Source organism: Protopterus annectens, chromosome 7.part1 (assembly GCF_019279795.1).
Source record: "Protopterus annectens isolate FY-2018-M chromosome 7.part1, PAN1.0, whole genome shotgun sequence".
In the NCBI taxonomy this organism is placed as follows: domain Eukaryota; kingdom Metazoa; phylum Chordata; order Ceratodontiformes; family Protopteridae; genus Protopterus; species Protopterus annectens.
The window spans coordinates 417,434,544-417,458,331 of NC_056740.1; the positions used below are offsets into that span (position 1 = coordinate 417,434,544).

The 23,788-nt window shown below is 41.5% G+C and overlaps 1 protein-coding gene across 13 annotated transcripts in view; it reads right to left on the reverse strand.

Annotated features, from left to right (window-relative positions):
• Positions 1–23,788, reverse strand: part of PBRM1 (polybromo 1) — a 2,726,611-nt gene that overhangs the window by 1,275,515 nt on the left and 1,427,308 nt on the right. For all 13 annotated transcript variants that reach the window (XM_044078866.1, XM_044078877.1, XM_044078870.1 and 10 more), the window contains one exon: positions 3,290–3,501. In XM_044078866.1, the coding sequence (XP_043934801.1) occupies positions 3,290–3,501 (212 nt within the window). The remainder of the gene's footprint in view (positions 1–3,289; positions 3,502–23,788) is intronic.

Here is a 23,788-nt window from a genome sequence, read left to right on the forward strand (position 1 = left end):
GAACCAGGCTTTCTTGCCACGTCTGTTTCCTTGAGAAGGTGCTCCGAGGAGTACAAAACTTAACCCCGATGGCAGACAGGGTCTTCCCTTCCTGCTCACTGCGGGTAAGGGTATCTTTAATGGAGGATCCAAACAAGGTGGGGCCATCAAAGGGGGCAGTAACAAAGGATGCCTTGAAGGGTTCTGCGGAGTTGCAGCTCCTCATCCAGGCAAGGGAATTTAACGTTCTCAGCGAGAAGGTGGCTGAAGCATAAACATGCTTCTCGAATCTGTCCATCGCTCTGGACTCCCTGTTCGGAGGATGGACAGAGGAGCTCTGTTCAGTGAGCTCCTTCTTGGTGGCTGCCGCCACAACCATGGCATCAACCAGTATACCCATGGGTCCAATGTGGTTGGTCTTTGGGAGGGGGGACAAGAACTTATTTGGTTGTTTTGGGATTGGCTCTATTGTGCCCAGCTGCTTCCAGGCCTGGTCAGACACCAGATTGACCAGTTTGTCCACTGGGGGGGGGGGTCACCCAAGAAGTAGATGGACCAGCCCTGAAAGCCTCCAAAAACACAGCCTCTTCAGGAGAAAGAGTTTGGGCTGACCAATCACCTCTCTGCTTCAAGCTCTCCAAGCTGTTTCTGAAGGAGACAGCTGCCGGTGATCTGGGCAATCCTTCACCCTCATCAAGGTCTGTATCCTCAGTGATGGACTCCAGTGGGGAGTCTATGTGCCTTCTCTTGCATGTCTTCTTACAAGGGAACCCCCTCTGTGTGGGCTCAAAAGAAGAAAGGGCTTCCTATGGAGGGAGAGCTTGGAGGCCACTTGGGGTAGGTTGACCATGGACAGATATGCTAGGCTCAGGTATCTGATCCAGTGGGAGCTGGCAGGGAGGATTGTAGCTCTGAAAGGTCAGATCTCTAACAGAAGAGAAAGCCCTTTCTATGCTCTGGAAAACCGAAGGACCTGGATAGTCTCTCCCCAGCCCCCCCAGAGGAGAAGACAGGAACCTCCAACTCCCAGTTTCCAGTCTGAATCAGATGCAAACTGTCGAGCACCAAAGCCCCAAGAGGAAGAGATGGATCCCACATCTGACCCGAATTCCTCCCCTCAGAGCTGACAGCGACAAGTCGGAATCCAGACCCACTCTGATCCGAAGGCACCTGAGCAGAGGCAGTCAGGGCAACTGTCAGAGTAGAACACAGACACTCCCAGGTGACTAAGATTCTGGGCTCTGATGCCAGTAAGATCAGAGAAGGAGACTACATGGTAATAATAATGGGCACACTCACCAATCCTAGAGGCTAATGGAGAAGGCAGAACTCCACCTGGATCAGAGTCTTGAGGATCATCCGCATCATCCTGTCCACGCTGATTTCTGGTAAGCTCCTGGAAGACCCCAAGGAAGCTATTGAGGTTGGTCTGGAATATCTGGATGGAGTCTGCAGGATACTGAAAGGCAAGGTAGGTGATTCCAGCCTACCTAAAAGCTCTGAGGTCCGACTCAGAGCTTTCACATCCAAGGAATGAGGATCCAAAGTAGAGGTGGATGGTCTCGGAGAGCTCTTGGAGGCACAGCAGCACCCATTGGATGGGAAGAGCACTACAGGGCCACTGGAGCAGAAGAGGACCCAGGGATCCTGAGAAGTTGGATCGGAGTGCCTGGGAAGTTTGGAAGGCATCTCTAAGGAAGCCCACAAAGACTTGTGCAGATGTTTCGTTGGGTCCGAAGGCCCTGCCACATGTTTGAAGGGGGTCTGAACCTCTGCAGAAACAGCTTCTTCAGGCAAATGTCCCTTTAAGATTAACTTAGTTTTCCGATCAGCTATGGCCCTAGGATTAAGTCTCTTGCAGATAACATAAGCCAACTGAAGATGTTGAGGGCCAAGGCAATAAATGCAACTGTCATGAGTGGCAGAATGAGGAATTTTGTGCCTGCATTCTGCACAACGTTTGAACCCAGTTGGTTTTTCTGATACTGTGATTGGTACAGGCTAATCTCAATCACAAGCGCAGACAGAGAAAGAAAGTCCAACTAAAAGAACGGGGGCGCGCGCAAGCGCACACACACACACTCTAAAGGTACTGCAAAAAAAAAAAAAAAAAAAGAAAGAAAATTTAAAAAAGGCTTTATATTAACTAACAATATAAAGTTGCTAGAGAGAAAGGGGGCTGAAGGCCTAAAAACAAAGGGAGCAAACAGCAACACAAAGGGCCCTGACACCACGAAGAACTATAGAAAGGGGAGGAAGTTAGGAAGAGAAAAGCAACAAGAAGTTTAAACTTAACTAAGAGAAGAAAAACGAGGCTAAATTTCTCACTGCAATCCTATGGCTCGAGTCTGAAGGAACCACTTCTGACACCACTGGCAGCAAATGAGATCTGAGAAGGCTGGGCAAAGGGTCGAGCATTATGGGAAGAGGGAGGAGCTCAAGACTTGGAGCACAGCCTGTAAAAATGTGTTGGCGTGCATGCATGCATATATATATATATATATATATATATATATATATATATATATATATGGTTCCCATTCAGAAGCCTGAAACATCATAAGCCTGAAAATCAAAATCCTGAAACCAAAAGCCTGAAAATTCAGAATACTGAAAACTCAAAATCTTGAAAGCCCAAAATCCTGAAAGACCAAAATCCTGAAACTCAAAATCCTGAAAACACAAAATAGACATACTGATGTCATTGTGGCTTTGCTATTGTTAGCCCTGTGGTGTTAGGTCATGCGTTGGGGTCAGGTAAGTGTGCGGTTGGTTTTATTTTAGGGTTAGGGGCGGTTTAAGTCAGTTAGGGTTAGGGCGCAGGTTAGGCATGTATGCAATAGTGACAAATATTGGGGTTAGGGGCGGTTTAAGTGAGTTAGGGTTAGGGCGCGGGTCAGGTGAGTGTGCGATAGTGACGGACCTTAGGGTTAGGGTCAGGGTCAGTTGGTAGATATTAGTGTCTTTATAGTGACATATTAGCATTATTTGTGTTTTCAGGATTTTGAGTTTCAGGATTTTGGGCTTTCAGGATTTTGGGCTTTCAGGATTTTGAGTTTTCAGTATTCTGAATTTTCAGGCTTTTGGTTTCAGGATTTTGATTTTCAGGCTTATGATGTTTCAGGCTTCTGAATGGGAACCATATATATATATATATATATATATATATATACACACACACACACACACACACACACACATTTATATATGAGGATATTAGGGAGCAAACAAATTTTCAAACTGTACAGTTGCTGTAATGTGATCAACAAATAAAAAATTACTGACATACTACTGTAAGTCTCCAACAAACCTTTTTTTTCCTCTTCTCTCTTCAGCTTGTCTTCCTCTATCTCCCGAGGTAGCTTCTCTTTCCTTTCTTTCTCCAGGTCACTGTGGAGGTGTTTAGTAGTGTAGCTGAGAGCTGGTGATAACAAGATCTCTCCATTTTTGCAAAGCTCATCACGGATTTTAATGAAGAACTGCTGTAGTTCCACTGCATCTTCATAGATTTCGGAATCTGTTCTGAAATGGAAGAATACAAGTTTCAAGTCATGCACAAAACTGTGGACTGTTGGCCAGGACAAATACGAGTTTTATCTTACTGTTTTGGTGAATGGGCAAATTCCACCTACGTAAAAATGCTCGATTTCAGTAGTAATCCAAAGTAAGGGTCAAAATGTGACGTAGGGACTAGGATTTTCAACAGGCAAGTCCTTCACTATATTTTTTATGTTAAACTTCAGTTACATGGAAAAGTCTCCATCCAGGTTACTCACCTACACAGCTCAGCTGTGGGAAGAGCTCACTGAAACAGTACATCTTCAAACAGAAGGATCACTGCTGCACTCCAGTACCATAATACAGAATTTTCTGATGCGTGTTTGCGTATATGCAGATACATATCTACACAGATATATTTATATTTTCACACATTTATATGCAGAAGTATACATTTTATATGTATAAATATATACATACAAATATACATGTACAATCCATATATTTTACATTTAAGATTAGTACTGCATTTCAAACAGCTTACAACTAGTTCATTTCAGTCACTGCTTTGCAGCTTTACTTTGTACATGCTTCACTTTTAAGCACTCTTTTCTTAAATAAATACATAAAATAAATCAAACAAGCAAGGAAGTAAGCAGAAGTCTGTTCAGGAAAGAATTCCAAAGATGTAAGGGCACCCACTGCAGTCTTGCCTGATTCTTTCAAAACTCCTAAACACCATCCGTAATTTGGCTACAAAGGGAAAGCTTAACCCACACACCACCTTCTGTTTCTTTTTTGATACATGTGCTGGCACCAAAAATGTGCTTACTCCCTGCTGCCTATACAAAGATATGACCAAAAACTAGCCACTCCACTGGTGTAGAGGGATAAAACCCCAGCTATGACCCAGTCAATCAAGGTTAATTTCGCAGCTCAAGAGACTGACAGAATGGCAGGGAGGGATGGGTGTGCTCACCCAGGGTGGGAAGGTGTTTGTGGTTAATTCTCACTTATGGCAAATGTAGTTCACACAGGGAACTTGCTCTCAAAGGTGTAGTGTGTGGGTGGAGAGGCAGGGAAGTGAGTAGGGCATATAAGCAAAAATAAAACAGCACTGAAATGGATACGGCACAGCCTCCAGGATACCCTTAGGATCCACGACTAGTCCCAACGATACCAAAGCAAGTCCAAGAAGATAGAATACAAGGTGGTACAACCTGAGTGGATGCGGGGTACTGGGGGATGGGCCAGTAAAACGATGTCCCAAGTGGGACAAAAAAAATATGACAAAAAATTCTAATCAACACCACTCAGAACTCCTGTTGAACACTAATGGAGATAAGAAGCACAACAAAGACTTCCAATATGGCTGCACATAGATCAAAAGCTTAATTTCACCTTTCCCTGTGTGAAAGACAGACAGACAAGGGTCACAAACTCTGCCATTTTTAGTAAACTCAGTTAATGGCTAGTAGGGACACTGCCTGGATACCAGCAAACAGGACTCTAAGAGAGCCTGAAAGAAAATCAGCAAGAAAAAGCAATCAGAAAACTCTGGGAAGAATACTGCAGCTGTTCAGCAAAAAGAAATTGAAGCTTTAGCTCTGGTATAAGACATGGCTTCCAGTATTCTATATGATAAAATAAGTCAAATGTGCTCACAGCTACTTAAAATAAATGAAACACTGAAGGAGTATTTCAACTCAAATAAAAAAAGGCAAGAAAAAAATGGAAGAAACTTTAATCAGTTATTCAGATGAAATGATAAAACTGCAACAATTAGAGGGTGAAATGAAGAAAAAGCCCGAGTATGAAACTACTCAAGAAGAGATGTTTAAAAAAATGGTAGAATTAAAGAACAGAATGCATAGACTTGAGATCTTGCTGCTGTACCAGAAAAACAACGGAAGAAACAGAATGTATTAATTTTACAGAGGCACAAATAAGCAACTGGACTCGTATTTCACATCAGGAGCTGTTAATTGAAAGGGCACACTGAGTGTATGCTCCAAACCTGACCATAAGAAAGCATCCAAGACATGCATTAGTAAAGATGAAATCCTACCAGTAGAAACAGTTCAGCCAGAAAAACTGTGTCAGAAGGTCAAAGTATTGAAAGTTGGAGACAACAGAGTGTGGAAAATGATTACTCACTTTACACCACACAGAAGAGAAAAAAATGTATTCCAACAATTAGGGGATGTCGAGATGCAGGTGTGAGATTCAAACTGTTGTATCCACCTGTCTTTCAAATATTTTTCACCTGTAGGATCAAAGTTTTTTTTTTTTTTTTGATACAGAACAGGCTAAGGAGGAAATTAAAAAGTTTAACTAAAAGTGATTTCATCAAGCAGAAGGGGAATCTACCTCTCATTCTTCTGATGAGAAAGATCATACAAAGACTTTTCCAGTGAATCCTTTTCAAGTGTTCCAAAAGAAAATGCTTGAGAGAGCGAGACAGAAATACAAATGGGTTGACTACCTTGGAATTGTACTGGAGTCTGGAGATGTAGATGAAATAGAAGCCCAGCAACACAGAAATTAGTGAATAAATATGACACTGCAAAGCAGCAATTGCATATGTGAAATATGGTTGTACAAGAAAAAGTGGGAAGAATGGACTTTTGCTGACCTTGGTAAACTTGTGGGGTACTGAAAGGCTTTTGCCCCACTTCATGTCATTAATGTTTGGAGGGGAGGGGAAGAGGAAGGAGAAAGATAACTAAGTAAAGCAATTTCTGTTTTTAACAGCATTTCCCAAACCTTTTCATGATAAAAATTACATATTATACAGTAAAGCATTTCAGATATTGTTCAACATGATAAAGGTACAAGTAAACAGAAGCCTTTTTTAATTTCGTTCTTTTTTTAAGCATTAAGAAATGTAGGTATTACAATGCAAACAGAGAAAAAAGAATGAATAAAAGCATGTTTAAGTTAAAAGACTAAAATGTTGCATTGTTGAGGTGGGGTACAAGGTGTAAAACTACTCAGATCATAATATGTGCGGAGCTTATATGTTTTTTTTTTTTTACTTTTGTATAGGTGAATGTCTGGATTAAAGGAAAAGTCTGCCCCTCTCGTAGAGTTTAACTCGCTCCTTAGGTTGCTTTTCTCCCTACAATATGGTTCCAGTACTTTGTAGGTACCAGAAACCTGCTTGTACTATTTAAAACTTTCATTTCCTTGCCTTGAAATCAAAGGAAGGGAAAGCACACCTACTTTTTTCAAGCTTAACTTCTCAGTTACTTTGCAGAGGACTTTATCTCCATCTGTATGACATACCATGGACACAGATAACTTTTGTAGTTTACCCTATCAGGTACTGCTGTTGATCTTAGATGGGCAATTAATCATGCTAATGTCAAGAGCACAGCAGCTGCTATAAAAAAAAGAGCTGTGGAACTGTTTTTCACTTTCTTATTGCAGAGAGGAGAACTTATCACTCACCAGTTCACAGCAAAACAAAGCAGTTAGATCAGTCAGGGGGTTTTAAAGGCAGTTGTTACCTCTTCTGACAAATTTACATAAGCAGCATCACAGTATTGAAATGCTAATCTTTAAATGTTAGTTATTTCTACCAGTTTATATGTTAAGATTAAGTACCACTACAGATAACTGATAAAAATGTTTTCATCTTGCCATACATTACTTCACCTCCCAAAGCTGCCTGCAGCAAAATAAGTACTCACTCCTAATTTCATTTATTTTTAATCCTTTTCTGCTCTCATGGGGGAAAACATCCCGATTCCCTTGGAAAGCTGATCTATCCCATAATGCACAGATTGTGAGAAAAAAGTAGCTCTACCATTTGTTGTCAGACTATGCTTCCACTCACTTCGAATGGAACAAATAAAAATGCCAGGTTTGAGACTCTGCAGATTGTGGATCGACTGGTCTGCACTGAGTTTTAAATGTTGTTCCTACTGATGTACTACAAATTCTCTGAAAGAAGCTTGCAAAAATGTCAACAAGTTACAGAGATAAAAAAAGACCTTTTACAAAGATCAGTTTTGGAAATTTTAGTTCCTGGCCAAGTTACTCCTCCCATCTCCCCTCCTTCAATGAGCTACAGTATCATATTTCCAGATTTGCTAGATTCAACTAAATAGGCAACTTTGCAATACAACAGACATTAAAACAAATCAGAGGTTGGTGTGCCACTAAAACTGTTCCCTCATATGTCTCTTCACTTCTGAATAGCATTTCCCAGGAATTATTTCTAAAAATAAATAAATAAAAGCATACACATCAATCCAGAGTGTAGGCCAATCTATCCATTTCGTATGTGCACAGTAAAATATTATATTTGAATTGCATTCTGGCTGCTCACATGGTTACCTCTGCATATTCTGTTATAGCATAACCTGAACTATGGTATTTGATATCAAGCTTTACATACCAATGAAACAGTTCTAGGTTTCTTCTTAACAATGATCACCCAAGCCTCTTATGTGACCCAGTAATTTCTGTTACTATAGCTTTTTGTCTTAGTTGTATACTTATAGCATCTCTCGCATAGTCTTAGCAACAGACTCCTGGAGAAAGCTTCCAAATCATATACTTCTGAGATTAGCAATACTACTGACTTAGAAAACTCACAAAATAAGACTAAATGAATTGGCATTCATTTTCTGAAGAAAAAAAGAAGTAAAACTGCAATGAATGTCATTATTTAAATAAAAGCAAAAAGCCACTTGCGGTACTGAGACAGGAAGGAATGAATGTGAGCAATTCTAAGCGCAACACAAATGTATTTATCCGCTTTTCGTCCAGAGGACTTCAGACAAAACTTTGCATTCAAATGCAAAGCTTTTTATATAAAAACATAACAGGACAATAAAATAATTGAATCATAATTCAAAATTTTACAGCTACACATGGTTTAAAAAAAAACAGAAAAATCATTGCCCCCGCCATAACATTATATAACTTTTCTAACTTTCATCCTTCTGTGCTTAAGAAAGCACTTAATATTAGTCACCTCACTTGGACCAGATTATTGGTCATCTTATAGCTTGATCTGTTACACAGTTTCTTTTTTCTCTATAAAATTCTTATGCCCCCCCTTTATCTACTAGTACTTGTTCTAACACAAAAAAAGAGAAATTTGCTAAAATTCTTAAATGCGATACTGTGCTTATACAAAGCATTATTAGGATTCATAGTTTTAAAGCATAAATAGGCTCCTTTATCCTTTTACTGAAGGCTCTTGAGGTCATACCTATGTAAAAGGCTCCACATCTCATGCATACACTGATGCAAACAATTCCAGTAGAAGAAAAAGTAAACCTCCCACTAGCTGTCACGTACAATGTTACCATGTAGTAACATAACTACCCTCATGTATATATCTGCAAGCAGTGCAGAACCCACATTTATAAGTGCCTTTTTGTCTATCAATAAGGGTAAGGTTTAACCAGAGTACTATCACACTGTAATAAAGTCTTTAAACAAAAATTATTTTTTGTAAACAAAGTTCTTCCCCTACAGCCTTCCATAAATTCACATTGCCTTTTACATCCAAGAATTAATTGTCTTGGATTATCTTCCTGTTAGCAAAATTGCCTACAGACATATCCAAAGCACAAGCAAAACTGTTGTTAAAATTTATATTTCTATTAGCAGTGGACAAGTTTATTCAAGCCTCCAGACTCATGAATGATGAAGATACATTTGACAAAGAAATTACATTTATTATTTCCCTGTTCTTGGCTAAAGGTTAAATTGATTCTGTATTTGCTAATAGTGCTGCTGAGGTCAAAAGCAAGACAGCTTCTTTTTGTTGCTCCTATTTTACATCATCCTCTTACGGTTAAAAAAAAACTTTTCCAGTACTAACAGAAATTGATAATTTTATATATTTTTAATGAGTAGGTTCAACTGTGACTGCTGATTTTGAACCTGTTACCTTCTATTCTTGAGGCTGAGACATCATCAACTCTCTTTTTTTGATTTTCTATATGGGGTCGGGGTGTCATGTCAACTGTCACCATCTTTTGATTCAGTGCCACTCTCTTACCCTCGTCAACAGCCATGCTTAACTGTTGCAGGTCTTCTCTCATACAATCCATTCATCTCTTTGCTTAATGCCCTCGTTTCTTCCTGATTTCAACAGATTGTCTTCTGCTTTTCTGCACACGCCTGAACCATTGTAATCTGTTCTTTGACATTATATGTAATTGGAGCTACTCAGATTTTTTTCATTTCTTTGTCTGCCCCACAGTGTGCATCCTATCACTGATCTATCACCTCCATCATCTTCAAACCTAGATGACTGGAGAGTAAGTATACTAGTGTCAGTATACAAGAACAAAGGGAACATTCACAACTATGGATAGTACAGAGGTATTAAATGTCTGTCACACTGCATGAAAGTTTTGAACTGGGTGATCGATCAATGAATACGTGTAGTAGTAGAAAGTAAGACGGGAAATGAGAAGTTCAGATTTAGATCAGGATGAAGCACAGCCAACCTGATGTTTGCAATGAGGCAGATCATTGAGAAAAAGCTACAGATGAGGAAAGAGTCCAAATGGGCATTCCTAGACTTGAAAAAAGCATATGGCAAGGTCCCAAGAAAACTTATTTGGGCAGTCTTGTGGTGGTTCGTAGCCCCAAACACATTGGTAGAATTAGTGCTGGTTATGTACAAGGACTCAATGACTCAAGAATAAACAGTGTTCGCTCTTGCAGAGGGGTTCCCAGTGGGAGTGACTGTGCATTAGGGTTCAGTTGTGTGGCCACCATTCATACTGGTGATGGACTACATTAGGAAACACGTTGGAGGGAATCAATCAACAAAGTTGCTGTATGCTGATAATGTGACATTACAGGCAGACTATGAGCAAGGACTTAAGCAAAGGACAGGGTAATGTAATGCAAAACTGAAGGAACATGGGATGAAACTTAGCACAGATAAGACAGCTGTGATGGAAACAAATGAAAGAAATCAAAAGAAGTTGAGAACGGAGATAAACGGGAAAACAGTGGAGAAAAGTAACAGCTTCAAGTATCTCAGAGGGGTGGATGAGGAGAAAGGAAATCTGAATGAGGTGGTCAAAGCTAGAATCAGAAGGGCTGCAGAGATGCTAAGCATGTTCCGGTGAGGAAACCCATGCAGCCACCAGGAGAACATGCAGATGTCACACAATGGATGTTGGACTTCTGGTCTTTTTTACTTTGAGAAGTTTGGTTTTGCCTGGGAGTCCTTTACACCATTGGAGAATTATTGACTGAAAAATTAGAATAAAGCAAAGAAATTTGGAAATCAAAGAAAAAGCATAAATGGAAATATTTATAGAAGACTTAAATATACCAAGGTTAAAGGCAGATGAGGCTTGACAATTAACAGTAAGATAAAAGAAAAGTAGATACACACTGATGCATAACGAATCTGCAAAAAAGTCTCCAAGAATAGATGGTATTCCAGTGGAAGTATGGAAAAGAGTAGGGGAGAAAGTAATGAAGATCTAGAAGGTTCTCTAACATTATTTTAGAAGGAGGGGTTAGCACAGACATCCTGAAAAAAAAAAGCTGTAGTGGCTTAAATACCTTAAGATGGTAAATCAAACCCAGCTTCATACATGCCCATTTCAATTTTAATCCATAACTATAAAGTGTTTATGTCTAAATACATAAACCTTCAATAACCACATCGCCACAACAGTCAGGAAATCCTTCTATGTGGCACACCTCATCACTAAGGGCTTTTCATCCAGAAAAAAGGAGGTCATTGTCCCACTGTACTCATCCTTCATTAGACCCATTATAGAATACAATGCCCCATTTGGTATGTACCTCTCAAGACATCTGCAACAACTGGAAAGGCCACAGAAGTACCTCACTAAAAGAATCACAGGCCTAAAGCAGATGCCCTATGCTGACCGCCTTAAAAAACTCCAGCTATACTCTTGTCGCATATCGTCTACTCCGAGGCAATCTCTGCTTAACATACAAAGCCATGTCAAACCCAGAGCTGTTGGACAAGCTACACTTAAAGAAATCCCAATCCCTCAGAGCCACACGCTCCAGGGACCTAAACCTTGTCATCACAATAAACAAAACATGCTGGAGGGATAGGTTCCTGACCCAGAGACTCCCTAGACTCTGGAATAGACTGCCCATACATGTCAAGCACAGCACCTCTTTGGCCCTCTTCAAAAGGAACCTTGATGACTGGATGGGAGAAAGGAAATTCACCCCAGGGATCACGTCAGTCACCCTGCTAGACAGGGGTCCAGGGAAGTAAAAGTACAGTTTTGTACTTACCATAAATGTAGATGTTCGAGGATCCACATTGCTGCAGTCATAACCTGTGGGTAGTCCGCTGTCCTCGGTCGGCCCGAATACCAAAGAGTTAGGCTGGCATCGGTCATGGACGCCCGGAGCTGACGTCAGTACGTAGTAGTACTTAAGCGCATGACCGACGCCATATCCTCAGTCTTTCTTGCCCCAGATGTCAGAAGGCCTTAAAAAGGAAAGGCCAGAGCCAAAATAGTAAATACCCAACAACCACAAGAGAGAAAATAACAATTATCCCAAAGGAAAAAAAACAGCAACCCCAAACAATAGAGGGGAAGGAGGAAGGGAAAATAGGACTGCAGCAATGTGGATCCTCGAACATCTACATTTATGGTAGGTACAAAACTGTACTATGTTCTTCGTCTCACATTGCTGCAGTCATAACCTGTGGGTAGAATCCCAAAGCAAAGGAAAAGGGAGGCTGGCAAACTAAAAAGCATTAGGAGCTGCTAACATGCCCTGTAAAACTGCAGTGGCAAACCCAGCCCTAGACTTGGAATAAAGAGGGAGATGGTAATGCTTAGTAAAAGTGTGTACTGAACTCCAAGTAGCTGCTTCCAAAATATCCTTAGTAGCTACCCCCCTCAAAAAGGCAGTAGATGTGGCAGTAGCCCTAGTGGAATGAGGTCTGATCCCAGCAGGAACATCCTTCCCATGATGAGAATAACAAAAAGCAATACAATGACCAATCCACTTAGAAATAGTTTGCTTTGAAACAGCTTTCCCTTGAGAAGCCAGAGCAAAAGAAATAAATAACTGTTGAGTCGGCCTGAACTCTTTAGTTCTGCTCAAATAATAACATAGCTGCCTGTGAATGTCCAAAGAATGCAAGACTTTTTCCCCCTTATTTTGGGGATCAGCATAAAAAGTAGGCAAATGAATAGACTGGTTCAAGGCCACATTAGAAATCACTTTAGGCATAAAAGTAGGGTTAGTACACAAAGACACCCTATCCTTATGGAGGTAATGGCCAACAAAAAAGCAGTTTTCCAAGACAAAAACTTCAGCTCAGACGTAGCTGCAGGTTCGAAAGGAGGTAAAGTAAGCTTCTCCAACACAAAATTGAGATCCCAGGAAGGAGTAAGAGCTCTACGTGGGGGTCTTATATTTTTTGCCCCCCTAAGAAATTGCTTAAACAAAGGATGAGAAAATAAAGGAGGGTCACAATCATAGTGAGCAGAAATGGCTGCAGCATGAACCTTCAGAGAGGAAAATGACAAACCCTTGTCTAGTAATTCAGTAAGGTACTGTAGCGTAAAACTCAAATTAGGTACTGAGACATCAAAGCCCTTTGCTGTGCTCCAAAGAAAAAATCTCCTCCATTTATCAGCATAAACTTTTCTAGTACTGGGCCTGGCTTCCAAAATGACATCTAAAACCTGTTGAGGAAGCTGAGACCCCACAGTCTCTAAAACAGAATACGCCAGGCTGTTAGATGCAGGGACTGCACCCTGACATTGAGCAAATGATTGCTTGACTGGGACAACAAGTGAGGAATCTGTGGCAAAGGCCAAGGAGGCTCCTGAATTAAACTCCTCAGCAGAGGATACCAATGCTGACGTGGCCAATCTGGTGCTATTAGAATCATGCAAGGCTTGTCCCGCCTGACTTTCAAGAGTACCTTGGGAAGGAGAGGCAGAGGAGGGAAAGCATAGACGTGAAGGTTGTTCCAACTGAAAGACAGAGCATCCACTTTCCAAGCTTTTGGGTGAAACATCTTTGTGCAAAATTTTGGTAGTTGGAAATTTAGTGGGGAAGCGAACAGATCTATGTCTGGAGTTCCCCAAGCCACTGTCAACTGTTGGAATACCTGAGGATCCAATTTCCACTCGTGGGGGTCCACAATTTGTCTGCTCAATACATCTGCTAGGGAGTTCTGTGCTCCTGGCAGAAACCGTGCTTGAAGAGTGATGTGCAAACTCAGAGCAGTCTCCCACAATATCATTGCTTGTCTGCAAAGAGGGTAAGAATGGGTTCCCCCCTGCTTGTTGATGTACCACATGACTGTTGTGTTGTCTGTTCGAATCAACACCTGTCCTGGTTGAAGTAGGTCCTTGAAGGCCATCAGGGCAAATTGGACTGCTAACATCTCCTTCATGTTGATATGCAAATGTTGTAGTCTGGGAGGCCACGTGTCTTGAATCCATTTCCCATTGAAGTGTGCTCCCCAAGCCAAGTCCGAGGCATCCGTCGTTATGATCTGACTCGCCTCTGGTCGGGTCACAGAGAGTCCCTTGTTTAGGTGACATTCCTGCCCACCACAAGAATTCCTTCTGGATGCAAGGTATTATCCGAATGACAGTGTCCAAATCGTGGCAGTGTTGAGTCCATACAGTTTTGAGATACCATTGTAGCTTCCTCATATGCAGTTTGGCATTGGGAAGTACTAGAATGCAAGATGCCATGAACCCCAAGGCTTGAAGGACTGTCCTTGCAGTCAGCCTGGACAGTACTGATAACTGCTGGAAGTATAGGTGAAGAGTTCTTTGTTTGTCCGGGGTCAGAAAAGCCATCTGAGAAGCTGTATTCAGTCTCACACCCAGAAAGCACATGTCCTGAGAGGGTACTAGACTGGACTTTATTTCGTTCACAGAATACCCTAGGCACCTTAAAACTGCCATTACATACTGCAGATGTTGAAGTAACTTGTCTTTGTCTTGAGCAAGAATCAGGCAATCGTCCAGATAAGGATAAATTTGTATTCCCCTCTGTCTGAAGAAAGCTATTACAGGAGCCAGGACTTTTGTGAACACCCTGGGCGCAGTAAATAAACCAAAGGGCAATGCAGAGAACTGATAATGAGAAGTACCAGCCCGAAATCTCAGGAATCTCCTGCAGCTGGGCCTGATAGGAATGTGAAGATAAGCCTCTTTGAGATCCAGGGTTACCATCCAGTGATCTTTGCCTAGCATAGGCAGAAGTTGTTGTATTGTTAACATCTTGAACTTTGGAATGTCTAGGTAGGTATTGAGAATGGACAAATCCAGAATTGGCCTCCAAGTGTTTCCTTTCTTTGGCACTAGGAATAGACGGGAATAAAACCCTAGGCCTACTTCTGATGGAGGTACCACCTGGATAGCTCCCATCTGTAAAAGCAAAGAAATTTGCTCCTGAGCCTCCAGCCTTTGCTGAGGAGGCACATCCGGCATGCCTTTGAAAGGAGGAAAAGTGTGAAAGTAAAACTTGTAACCTTGATTTATTATTTCCAACACCCATTTGTCCTGGGTGACCAAATGCCAGTTTTGTTTGAAAAGTGCCAACTTTCCTCCTAGAGGAGCTGCCAGAAAAGAAGGATCTGGCAGCTGAAGATACAGGTCATTGGGTCTGTTTGCAAAAAGGCTGACCCCTGCCCTCACCAGAAGACTGTGCAGGAGAACTCCAAGTCCTAGGTCTGAAAGAACCCTGAGCGTGAGCCCTGCCTCTACCACGTCTAGACCTGCCCTTAGGCTGAAAATCCGAAGAAGGGTAGGACCATCCTCTAGCAGGCCAATTCCTGCTAAACTTAGGGGGCTGCACCTGCAAAAACTCCTTGACCGTCTGCATAGACTTAGCTTTATCTTCCATCTTTTTCAAAACTGACTCCACAGGAGAACCAAAAAGAACTTCAGATTGAAGAGGAGCATCCAAAATCCGAGCTTTAACATGCTCTGACAAATTTTGATCCTTAAGCCAGGCATGTCTACGAATAACTGAACCAGTAGCAGCCACCCTGGATGAAGCCTGAAGAGCATCGAAACCACACTGCAAAGAATGTTTTCCAACTTGATCTGAAGCATGAACTAACTCCTGCAAGTCCTTACACTCTATACCCTCAGATAAAGCATCCACCTTAGATTTCAATTGGCCTAACAAAAAGTTCTGATACTTCAGCATATGAAACTGGCAATTTAAAGCCCTCATAGCTAACGTAGAAGAGGTGTACACTTTTTTCCCCCACCTATCCAAAGCTCTAGAATCTTTATCCAAAGGAACTGGATTCTTAACCACAGAAGCCCTGACACCCTTCGGCCCTTGAATAATAGTTTCCGGGTCAGCTCTAGGACTCTTATACAAATATTTATGTGCTTCTGGAACTCTGTAATATCTGTCTGGCTTGACAGGGGCAGGGGGTACAGAATCAGGATTAAGTGAAGCTTCAGAAAAAACATCCTGAACAACATCTAAGACAGGGGGAATAGCCAAAGGCCTATGTTGTGGTAAAAACAAAAATTCCCTAAGCCTTTTTCGAGAATCTGAAAAATCCTGACCTTCCCACTTGAAATGTTCCCTCATGGAATGTAAAGTTTCAGAAAAGGAAAAATCCTCTGGAGGAGAAGCAGAAGGACAGGAATCCTCTGCATCCGAATCTGAATAGGGAGGGTAATCCTGAATATCCTCAGCTGAGGACTCAGAGTAGTCTGAAGAATACTCCATTCCCTCTAAATCTGTCTCCACCCTAGGTCTCTTCTTTGGGGGGGGGGCAAAGATCCCCTGATCAAAGTAATCAAATCCTCTGCCATTTTCAACATATGTTTTTTAGGAACAGAAGCTGAAGAACTAGGGCTATGGCCAGTACCAGTAAGACCAGGTTTAGCCTTAGCATGGCCTTTAGCCACTGAGGTAGAAGGCCTAATAACCTTTTGTAAGGATGGAACTACAGATACCTGAGAAGCACCCTCGGCCTGGCCTAACTCCTGAGAGGCCAACTCCTGCAAAAGTAAAGGTTCCCCCTGGGATTCAGCCGAGACCTCGGCCGGATCCACAGATTCAACCGGAGGTTCCATAGAACCAGCGTCCGCAACGGACGACTCATTCGGTTTAGACCTTAAAGATTTATCTTTACGTTTTTTAGCGGTAGCGGGCGTCGGAGGATCCGACGGCATGTTGTAGTTACACCGCTTACTGAAAACAAGCCTGGCACAGTCTAATCTTCGTTTAATGGTGCGCTTATTAAATCTAGCGCAAAAGCGACACCCGACTACGTCGTGTTCAGGCCCCAAGCAAGGAATACAGAGAGAATGATAGTCCCTATGAGGTATCTGTTTCCCACAAGAAATACAATTATTAACTTTTTCTGACATCCGGATTAACTGAGGCAAGAAAATACAAAAATTTTCCCCAATGGGGTACTTAGCCCAACTTGGTCTTCGGTCTGAAACTCGATAATTGAAAATTTCAGAACGCCGAACGGCACTTGCAAACGCTGCTTCTGCTTCGGACCACGTGGCAAGAAAGACTGAGGATATGGCGTCGGTCATGCGCTTAAGTACTACTACGTACTGACGTCAGCTCCGGGCGTCCATGACCGACGCCAGCCTAACTCCTTGGTATTCGGGCCGACCGAGGACAGCGGACTACCCACAGGTTATGACTGCAGCAATGTGAGACGAAGAACATCAGTGTGGGAAGAAATAGCCAGGGAATTGTTATGTCTAGGCTTGTATAGGCCCTAGGGCCGATAGCCTAGTACCAACCTATAAACCTATGAATCTATGACTGGCAAAGGTGTTGTCAAAATTGACAGATATGGATCAATGTGGTTTTGTGGAGCAGAGGCAAACATTTGACAACATTAACAAAACAATGATGAGCCAGAGGGAAGCAGAATGTAAGAAACTATTGCTGTTGTGTGTGTGTGTGTGGGGGGAGGGGGGTCTTGATGCAAGGAAAGCATTGGACAGAGTAGGCTGGGATATTAGTTGGACAATGGAAGCATCTGTACTCCCTGATACAATAATAAGGATAATTAAGAGGATATTGAAGGGATTAGAGGCAAAAATCAAACTGAGAGGTTCCTCGCTGATAAGTCATGTCTGAACAGAAGAACCAGGCAAGGTGCCCTCTTTCCTCTTTGTGTTATATTTAGAACCATTTGCAAAGAAAATAAGGGACTCAGAAAATTAAAGGAAATAATTGGTATGGTAGTCAAGAGACGTTGGCTTTATTTGCAGACAATATTATTTTGTACCCGATAAAACCAGAAAAGGACATCCGTGTTAAGAACATTGAAATCAGTTTCATTTTTGGGGGGGGATATAAAATGAGTAAAGATAAAATAAAGGCTATAGCTGTAAACTGTGTGTCTCCACACAAATTTGTTCATTACCCATATTTATAGGGAGATGATAAATTAACTATTTAGGAGTATGGGTTAAAAAGGATTCTATTATCATGCTATCACATTATTATGCTGTCACTTACTTTAATTCTACCTTCATCAACACACTAAATAGCTTTGCTCCTCCAAGAACTAAACAAGTCAAATCCAAAATTGCCCCATGGCTTTTCAAAGATACCAGAACTCTTATGCATGCCTGTGACAAAGCTTGGAATCTCCACCAAAAAATAAATAAATAAATAAATACATTAAAAAAAAAAAAACAACTCTCTAACCAAATACAAACTTTGAAATTTAGTTAAACATATTGCCTCAGCCTGCAAATCCTATTGCACTAAACACTACAAAATAACGACAAAACCAACCCCAAGAAATTTTGGAGCAGCATCACTAGCCTCCTTACCCCCAACAGAAAAGACAATCCTTGCCCTGATCCTAACGCTCCAGACCACACATAAGCCTCCAACTTTAACTCATTCTTCATTGATTCAATAGCGAAGTTAACCACATCCTTCCCTAAAAACTCATCTACATCCCCCTCCTCCAACTCCTCAGCGGCCACCGCTATCCATCTTTCTCCTTTCTCACTAAAACCAGTCTCTGTTAGCACTACAAAAAAACTTCTTAGCAAATTAAAACCATACTCTAATGGCCCTAACAACTTGCCTTCCAACTTTCTCAAGTCAGCTGCTGAGGACATAGCCCTTCCAGTCTGTATACTAATTAACTGCACTATCCAAAAATCCTATGTACCCCCTCCTCTGAAAAAAGCCTTCATCATCCCCATACATAAAGGAGGCAACACTGACATCTCTAACTTTCGCCCAATAGTCATCCTGTCCCCTATCTCAAAAATACTTGAAAAGCGCATTCATCTACAACTCTTACCTTACCTTTTAGTCAATCATCTCCTTACCCCTACACAACATGGTTTTAGACCCAACAACAGTACCACCACTGCCCTCCTATCATTCCTTGAGAACATCAACCACTCCCGTGTCTCAGGAAACACTGCATCTTCCCTTTTCTTAGACTTATCCAAGACTTTCAACACCATATCCCCATACCCTTCTACTGTCTAAGTTCTCTCAATTCAGTATTTCTTCCACAACTCTCAATTTGTTTTCTAGTTACCTCTCAAATAGGCAACAGGCCGTTAAATGGAATAACTGTACCTCCTTCTACCAAGACACCCCCACCAGTGTTCCCCAAGGCTCCATACAGGGCCCTTTAGTCTTCAATATCGTCATAAATCACTTCCATCTTTGCATCCCAAATGCTAAACTCGTCCACTACACTGTTGACTCTACTATCATTTGCTCTTCCAAATCTCTTCCCACACTCTTACAAGAAATTCCAGCTGCCTTTGACAGCACTGAGGACTGGATGCTATACAATCACCTAGCTCTCAATGCATCCAAAACCAAAATCATGCTATTCACCCCAACTAAAAACACCAGAATAGACAAACTCCTTCTCTATAACAAGCCGTAATAAGACTCAGATCGAAATAGTCCTCCATACCAAGCTTTTAGGAATCCTTATTGACAAACAACTAATGTTTGGCATTCACCTTCAGACTAACATTAAGAAAACTCACCAGAATCTCAGCATACTTTACCGCCACAATCGCTATCTAACCTCCACTACAAAACCTAGCCTCTCTGCTACATAAACTCCTCCCCTCTTCTCATGTACGGAGCTCCTATCCTTACCAATCTAAAAGCCACCCTTAAATCTAAACTGTCATCCTACTACAATAAAATCTCAAAGTTTGCTACAAACGTCAAATCTTCCTCTCACCACTGTAACTCCTTACACTCCCTAAACTGGCTAGAGCTTCCCAACTTCCTCTCTTACATTCAACTCTCCATTATCCATAAACTCATTTTCAAACCTTCTCAATGCCCATATCTCTCTTCCACCTTTACCATGTACCTTCCTGACCAATCCCTCAGGTCTAACAATCAAAACCTACTTGGTGTACAAGCCATTGCACACTCCAGGCCAATCTCTCCTATCTTTTTCCCTTGTACAGAAAATGGAATTCTATTCCTCCTCATATTTGAAATGCCCAGAACTTCTCAACTTTTAAGACCTTACTCCACTCTTAGCTCTCTTCTAAATGGGAGTGCTCCTGTTCCCACCTGTCCTAACTTTTATACCACACTTGCATTGCCACAGTAACATGCCAATACTATAGGCCATCTCCCACACAGTAATCCAATAACCCTACAACCTTGACATGCCACACAGTCCTATATAACATGCCACACGGTCCTGTTATTTTCTGTCTTGTAAAATTGTCTGTAATAACTTCTGCTGATTATCTTTTTTATCTTCACAATTAATCTGTGTTAATACTGATATGATCTATGATGCTATTACTTCTATATGTTTGTAATAACTTCTGTTGATTATTTTCATAATTATCCTGTATTAACCTTGATGTGATTTATGCTGCTATTAGTTGATGTGATTTATGCTATTATTTCTGTATATATATGTACTTGGTAGTTTTCTCCTCGGGCCTCCATTGAAAAAGGGCTCATTCTGGCCCAATGGACTTTCCCAGTTAAACTGCAAATAAATACATAAAAATTACAGCAGCTAAAGACACGTGGGAAGAAACTAACCAAACGAAATGAAAAACTGGAAGCTCTTGTCTATGGATATGGATACCAAGATAGAAGCAGTAAAAATGTTTTAAGTCCCTTTCGTTTTATACACAGGTCAGGCATACTTTTATCAACTAGAAGAGAATTTATGAATAGTAATTAATAACAAGTTGAAGGATTTGATCTGGGAGGGGAAGCCGGAAAGAGTCAAGTGGGACAAGTTGATCCTTCCAATACGATAAGGTGATTTTGAATTACCCGATTTGAAGGGATATTTTAAATCTACACAGTTAAAGCTCTTACACAAAACACAAGCAGGAAGCTACAATTCAAAGTGGAAAGGGATAAGGAAGCAGAGGGAAAATTCAAAAAATAAGGAGAGAGTGGGACTTTGGATGCAGATCCTGAAGGAGAACAACATTCACACAGATTATTATATTCATTAAGTAGTAGAAAGTATACAATAACAGGAATGGAGAAAGGAGATTCTGCTGATAGAGAAGACTGCAATTAGCGGTAAAGAGAAAAGTCAAGAAGCAGGCTGGAATTTACTGGAGAAAACTGAGAAAAGAACCATGGTATTGGGGAGGGGATATATGAGCTCACCATAGCATTCCATCTATGCTGTCCATTTTCATTCTTTCATTCTTCTTCAACTGATGGATCCAGATCAGAGACTCATATCCAGTGTGGCCACTTCTATCAAATCGTATCCAAAATTCTTGAGCTCCTCCCTGTACGCATAATACTCCACCAAACTAACATTCCTCAGACTGAGTTTGTTGACCTTAGAGATAACAAGACAATACTTTAAAGAAATTAATAAAAGACAGAATAAGAAAAGGAGCTGGAGCACAAACAAGGAAGAAAGACTCCCAAAGAAAACTCTTAGGTTTTCCCAGGAGCAAAGTGAAGGGGTCAGGTGAGCGGGAAGCTCAGGAACAATGAAAGTGGACAACACACATGGAATGTTATGGTGAATACATGCATTATTTTATCTGATGTACTTCTCATTCATTCCTTAACTGATGGGACAGAGTACCCAGCTACTCGAAACTTGGGTGGCCCTCATAAAAGGATATTCCACAGTACTGCGGAGCCAAAGGCAGCTCTGTTCCTGAAGACTAAATCCAACTTGTAATGAGCAATAAAAGTGTGAGCATTAGTCCAATTTGCAGCTGCATAGATGTCATCTATGGAAGTCCTTAATCAAAAAGCTGAAGAGACTGCCAGAATCTTCATGGAATGAGCTCTAAGAGGCGTAGGCAAGGATAATCCTCTCAGTACAGACAAATGAGACACAATCAGTTAACCATTTGGCCAGTGTAACTTTGGAAATTAGCTTGCACAATTTGTTAGGAGAGAAATAGAAACAACTAGTCAGTCTTCCTGAAATCCTTGGTTCCATAGATAAAAGCAAAATTGTCTATGGACTTCTAAAAGATGGAGCATATATACTCTCCCTTATTTGAAAGGTTTGGAAAGAAAACTGGGATGTTAATAACTTGATTAATGTTGGACTCAGAAGCTACCATATGCAAAAAGGCTGGGTAAGTCCACAAGGACACACAGTCTCTGTGGAAAACCAGGTACAAAGGTTTGGAAGACAGAGCCTGGAGTTCAGATACTTGTCTAGCAGATGTGATAGTGACTGGGAAAATGGTTTTCCAAGACAAAATATTTTATATCTGCCCTGCTGATGGTTCAGAGGGAGTTTGGGTCATGGCTTGAAGCACAACAGTTAAATACCAAGGAGGAGTAGGATCCTTTAAAAGACGCTGAAGTAAAAAGGCCCCTTGAGAAAGGCTTTACATAATTTAGAAGAAGCTAATGTAGGGTTATTTTTGCCAAAGTGGAAGTCTGAAATGGCAGCCAACTGGATCTTAAAAGTACAAAAACTAGCCCCTTAATGTAAAACAGAAGCTTAAAATTCAAGTATAGATGGTATAGAAGCAGAAAGAGGGTCCAGATCCCTGCTAAGGGCCAGAAGCCAAATCGTTCCATTTACCTTTGTAAATTCCTCTAGTAGAAACATTTTAAGAAGATAAAATATAACGGGCTGGGAAGGAGAGCGTGTGCTGTCTAGCAATAAATGGAACTGGAGAAAATATGCGATTAACTTGAGTCCTGTCATGTCTGAATAGACAGGAGGTCTGGAGTTGAATCCAGTATCCAGGCTGGATGTAAAAGGTGAGGCCAGAGGAAGGGGAACCAGATCTGATGAGGCAAGAAGGGGGCAAGGAGGATAACTGTGCTCTTTAACCTCAATGTTTTCTGTAGGAATTTGAAGATGAGAGATAACAGTGGGTAAGCATAAAGGAGACCGGAGGCCCAACAGTGGACTACAGCATTTCTTGGTGACTCTCCCATTGGAGGGATCAGGGCAAAGAACCTGCTGCACTTGTTGAGGGGAGACACAAATAAGTCGCAGCATGGCTGGCCCTATCGGCAGAAAATTCTCTCCACTACTTTGACATTGATAGACCACTCATGAGGCATCAGAAAGGACCTGCTTAGTTTTGTCTGCAATCATGTTGCTTTTCCCCAGGATGTGCAATGCTCTTAGAAAGCAACCAGAAGAGTTCACCCATTGCCATAATCTCATTTCTTCTTGACAAAACAGATGAGACTTGGCTCCTTCCTGTTTGTTGATGTACCATCTACTGACATCGTCCATCTGAACAGCAATTGCCCTGGACAGCAGAACGTCTTGAAAGGCCTGCAATGTTAGGAGAACTGCTCTCATTTCCAAGATATTGATATGCATGTTGGCCTCTTCGAGGGACCACGTACCTTGGACTGTCCTTCCCAAGTAGTGTCTCCACCCCACATGGGTGGTCTCCATAGCCATGGGCAGGGAAAGAACAAATGGACAGCCTTTGGAGATTGTGTTTGAATGAATCCACCAAAGAAGGAACCTTTTGCATGCCAGTGTGTTCTTGAATGGAACGGCTAAAGGATACTGAAGAATGGACCACAGAGTTGACAAAGTACACTGAAGTACTTGCATGCAAAACCTAGCTAGAAGGAAGAGGATGATAGCAGCTGCCATGGATCCCAATGCTTGTAAAATTAGTCATGCTGGAAGAGAGAAATTTTGAATTACTTCCCTGACCTGGGATCTCAGAGTGTGGATTCAAGCAGGAGGACAAATAAGGAAGATCCTTCATAAGAAGCATTGACGAATGAGAACTTAGAGGGCTTCGCAAAAATCACATAACTGCATGTCTCCTAATGGCTGTGCCTGAACCTGCCACATTGTAAGGCACCTTCTGCTGCTTGGGAGACC